The sequence below is a fragment of the Sander lucioperca genome, chromosome 22, assembly GCF_008315115.2.
Source record: "Sander lucioperca isolate FBNREF2018 chromosome 22, SLUC_FBN_1.2, whole genome shotgun sequence".
Classification (NCBI taxonomy): Eukaryota; Metazoa; Chordata; class Actinopteri; order Perciformes; family Percidae; genus Sander; species Sander lucioperca.
Window position 1 is genome coordinate 29,173,863 of NC_050194.1, and position 5,202 is coordinate 29,179,064.

General features: G+C 44.6%; 1 protein-coding gene across 1 annotated transcript in view; it reads left to right on the top strand.

Moving 5' to 3' along the window:
- Positions 1 to 1,678, top strand: part of LOC118494306 — a 9,965-nt gene extending 8,287 nt beyond the window's left edge. The window contains exons 3-4 of the mRNA XM_035997867.1: positions 801 to 1,095; positions 1,270 to 1,678. Of these exons, the coding sequence (XP_035853760.1) occupies positions 801 to 1,095; positions 1,270 to 1,678 (704 nt within the window). The remainder of the gene's footprint in view (positions 1 to 800; positions 1,096 to 1,269) is intronic.
- Positions 1,679 to 5,202: the final 3,524 nt, after the last annotated feature.

Consider the following 5,202-nt stretch of genomic DNA (forward strand, 5'->3'; position numbering starts at 1 on the left):
ACGCTCCAAACTCAGGACCTGATAGAGTTCTTTTTTTAGATGAGCTCAGTACGGTTTTAAGTGAGTGTGAACCAGAGGAGTTTTATTTTTGGGAGGGGATTTTAACTGTACACATGATGATGATTTGGATCGGAATCATAACGAACCACATGCTGCTTCTAAAAGAGCCATGCAGCGGCTGATGGAGACACATAGTCTCTCAGATGTATGGAGAGACCGCCATGCACAGCAGAGACAGTACACATGGGTCCACAGCAGAGACAACCGGTTAACTATGGCTAGGCTAGACAGGTTTTATTGTTTTAAGCACCATTTTAATGTTTTTAAAGGGTGTACTATATTGCCTGTCGGTTTTCTGATCATTCATGTGTGTATTGTGATGTTTACATCGCCAATATAAAACCCAGATCTGCGTATTGGCATTTTAACACGGCTTTGCTTTTAGATGCACATTTTAGGGATGTTTTTATTTTTTTTGGAAAGTTTTTAGAGACAGAAGGAGAGATTTTAGTTCACTGAGGCAGTGGTGGGACATTGGTAAGGTTGAAATCAGGCAGCTTTGTCAGCAGTACACTCTCAATGTTTCTCGAGACATTGCCAAGTCTATGAACGATCTGGAGATAACTATAGTGGACCTGCAGAGTTCTGCAGACTCCACAGGAAATCGAGGCTGTTTTGAAGACCTCAAGTCTAAAAAAGCCGTCTTGGCAGACCTGCTGGGCATGAGAGCACAGGGGGCATTGATCCGGTCCCGTTTTCAGACTGCTGTTTAATGGACTCTCCAACTAAGTTCTTTTTAGTTGGAGAAGAAGAATGGGCAGAGCAGGATGATTCATGCTCTGAGATCAGCAGGAGGACAGCTTTAACGACAGCTTCCCAGATCCGAGAGAGAGCCGTGGACTTCTACTCTGATCTCTACAGCACAGAGTACACAGAGGACAACGAGTCTTTCACCAGGTTCTGCAGAGACCTGCCCACGGTTTCTGGGGACGACAATGAGGAGCTAGAGGGGCCCCTGACGGAGGAAGAGGTTTTTAGAGCTCTACAAGGCATGCAGGGGGGAAAGGCCCCTGGGATTGATGGTCTCCCTCCAGAGTTTTACAAAACTTTCTGGGACATAATGAAAACAGACATTTTAGATGTTTTATGGAAAGTTTGATGGCTGCTCGTTACCGCAGAGTTGCAGAAGGGCAGTGCTGACTCTCCTCCCTAAAAAAGGGGACTTGCAGGACATTAAGAACTGGAGGCCAGTCTCTCTGCTGTGTGCAGATTACAAGATGCTGTCCAAAGTCCTGGCATCCAGGCTGAAGCTGGTGTTGGACGGGTCATCCACAAGGCCCAAACCTACTGTGTGCCCGGCAGGTCTATTATTGACAATGTGTCGTTGATTCGGGATATTTTGGCAGTCTCTGGTTCATTGGGTGTAGACACTGGTCTGGTTTCTTTGGACCAGGAAAAGGCGTTTGACCGGGTTGAGCACCGTTACCTGTGGAAAGTTCTGGAGAGGTTCGGCCTCAGCCCTGGTTTCATCGCCAAGATAAAGGTAATGTATGAGAACATTGAGAGTGTGCTGAAGAAGATATTCGGTAAGAGCACAGAGGGTGAGGTAGAGTGTGAGTATGTAAATCCAGCAAGGCACAGTAACCAGGTGGATAGCGAGATCCTAGGTAACGAGTAACAAGACCGGGAGTCGATGCGAATTCTTTTTGGGTGCGGGGCCCAGCACTCCAACCAGAGGATAGGGAGCAAGACCAAGGGTGGTAGAAAAAAGAATCTTTGTTCAGGATGAGAAATGCTCTGTACAGCTGTGAGGTTTAAGGTGGTCACTATGTGCTGGAAGGAGAAATACTTCTACAAACTCCCGGGGCGGTTTACCCTTTCCGCTGTCTAGGCGACTTGACTTTAGGAGAGAAGAGAGAGGAGACAGAAAGATGACGAGGAGGTTATAGAGATAAAATTTATGTACAACTGTGTCCTCTACCTCTATAGCAATCACCGTGGAATACATGTGTATAGACAGCTTAGAGAGACAGTGGTCAAGAAGGGTGTATTATGGTTCAGCGCACGTGTAATAAAAATATTTTTGTCCTATTTGGGCACATTTTGAAAGCCAAAGACAAGTGATAGTGTTCACCTATAAGGAAATCCATGGCTGTCCACGATAATATTTTTTCTATTACTTGACATCAAAATCCCATACGTAAAATACCAAATACCAACAACACAAAACAAGTGTTGTCTGTGGTAGCCAAACCGCTTGCTGTAGCTGGTCTTCTTTGTTGCACCTCAGACCTCATGGTTTAACAAAAAACAATTTCTGACTGGGTAAAGGGGTCCTGCACCATCACACAAATAAACCTGTACGGCCTTGTGTATATTGATAAGCCCCTCCTTACCACCGTCCGCATGCTGCGGGAAACTCCTCACTGGGCCCCAAAGGTGTATTACTCCCGCACCTGCCCACGACGTCCTCCCAGACCCCACGCTGCTCCTACTTTAATTTGTATGACTACTTGTTTGTTAGAACACTCCGTGCTCCTAGTGTATTTAGCACCATGACTGATACTGTTTGTCCACTGTTTTTCACGAAGTCCTCCTTCGGCCCAAGAAATGGAATGCGTCAGAGTGTGCCATCTGTTTCCCACCACTACGTTTTTTATGAATAATTGTGATATTGAATAAAAAGATTCGCACTATGGAAACAGTACAATCGAATTGGAATTCCCAGGTAGCGTGAGACTGGACAAAGTTTATAGGCTACGTTCGGTCTAACGGCATTTTCTGTATTGATATACAGATTATGCGATAAAACGCTGCTGGAAATGTTGTTAGACGATATAAATAATGAATGCGTATTGTGACGTTTAAGGTTATTGTTATGGTCTTAAAGAACGCACCGACCAGCCAGCGACCCACAATGCGCACTGTTCGGGCGTGACAGACGCAACTGTCCCTATCTGGCAACGATCGTCTACTACCGTAGCTGTAGGAAGACGATTGATAGCCAGCCCTTTCTATTGACAGAAAATCCATGCAGCCCTTCAGCAGGGGTTAAATCGGGAAGTGAGTCCCGTCTATTACGACTCTATAGTTACGCAGCGAGACATCAAATGCGCTATCCAGTCCAGGTAGTTATACCTTGCAGTTCATCCTCGTTCGTGATATGGCATTGCACATGGCGTAAAAACACAAGGGGTCTTGCTGACCGGCAAAGTTTCGCCACCACTCTTGTACTCTGCGCAGTAGCCAGTTTGTAGCGCGCAATGGCGATACGGAGCTCTGTTGGAAATAGGGGGCCATGGTCTTATCTGGGTCAAGGGAGGGCCAGTGAAGCAAATTACACAACAGTCAGATAATCGCGAAAATGCTTCAGAACCAAACGGTTTCCATACGTTTCTCTAAACCACTGTTGTATTGATGATGTGTACTAAATGTGGACTTATGTTTAAATTATGCCTACATATATTCAATTAAATGTTTCCATATTGTACTATGTTATGTGAGGTTATGGTGAAGAGAGTTGGGGCCGAGTCGATAAGAGAGGATGCGAGAGGGTAGGGTTTGGAGGCCAATGTACACAGGCCATAGGGGTCACTGATAAGTGTTACCGTCTTGGGAAAGGGACTCTGATGTCAGCAGGTTGCGTATGGCGGAATAACAGTGTATTGCTCGAGTCAACTGACATGACCGGAAAATTGGAGAGGCCTACAGGAAAACCTGATGGGGTTCAACAGGTATGGGAACAGGTTTGTTACAGATTAGCTATGAGGTTGATTAATTTTTACATTAGCAGAGGGGCCCAGGAACACAGCATTACAACACTCCCCTTTAGGTTCAATACAAGCATAGGAATATATACCCGTGTAGAACATGCAGAACGCAGCACGACTTTTTGAGAATGCGGGTTGGGTTGGTAGTCTCCACAGCTCGTCTGCAGGCGTGAGGTTGTAAAATGATGCTGACGTCTTTGCGTGTAATAAACCTTTGTTATAATCAAGAACAGGGGCGCGGCGGGATTCCGGTCTGTACCTCACAGCGAATCCGCCGCATTCTATTTAAGACCAATCCCACCCCCACACACATCTTCCAGACAAGTTTGGAAGCGCATCTCCGGCCACCAGCCACCACAGGCCGCCTACAGTTGTTAGCGCGAGGCATGACGTTGCATCTGCATAATCATAGCAATGTGTTGTCGTGTCGTTGTTTTCTTATATATAGCGTGATAAGTGTCGCTATCAGCGGAACATACGGCACTATTACACTGTCGCACATTAATATACTAATATGTAGGTGACGGCGCAATCTATTGTTGGCTAGCCCAACTTTGTTCGCACGGTTCTTGAATGTTGTGCGAGTTCAGCTGCGGAGAAATGAATGGTAACACCTAAAATGTATCATATAAGTGTATACCAATTTACCCCGCAAAACAGCATGTGACGTCATACGCACAGATTTTATGCGCTTTAAAGACGTGGATGGAACACTTTCACCGGATTATTCGCAATTGAGTTTTTTTTGACCGAACTTCAGATCATTCGATGGCCAAAACGTGAATGGAAACTTAGCTAGTGTGGGAAAGTATTAAGAGACAGAAGAAGTATGGTAGGATTTTGGTTTTTTGAATGGATTTATTGACATTATTATAAAAATCGAGTACACGTTTTATCCTTTGAAGGGTTGTGAGGAATTTCTCAAACTACACTCAAACTGACTGGAGGGGAGTAACTTCTTTATGTTCGTTTATAGTTTGAGTTGATGGTCGAATAGGTGAGCTCAGCTTGCTTTGCTTATTCACGGGTATTGCCCCTCAAATGCAAAGTGTTTAATGCTGAAACATTGTTTTTACCAGTAGTGTGAGTAGTGTGTGGGCTACAGTATGTAGGCTGGGCACTATATGTGCAGTCGTGCCGACAGTGAAAGCTATGCAGTGTTTACACAAATATCAGAGTGTTATTTTTATAGTGGGAACTATTTGTCTTACAGTCCTTAATTTGGTGATCAGTGGCTGTTGACAATTAACTGTATTTCACATGAAAAACCTAACTATTGATAAGAAAGTGATCAGTATAATCAACGACATCAGTTAAGCAATGAGAGATACCCCATGCAAATTACCTGTGCTGAAATGTCAGAATTGTACAGGTACATTGTGGTGGATTCTGTTGATCCTAGCCATTTGAATGACTCCTTTTTTTATAACCC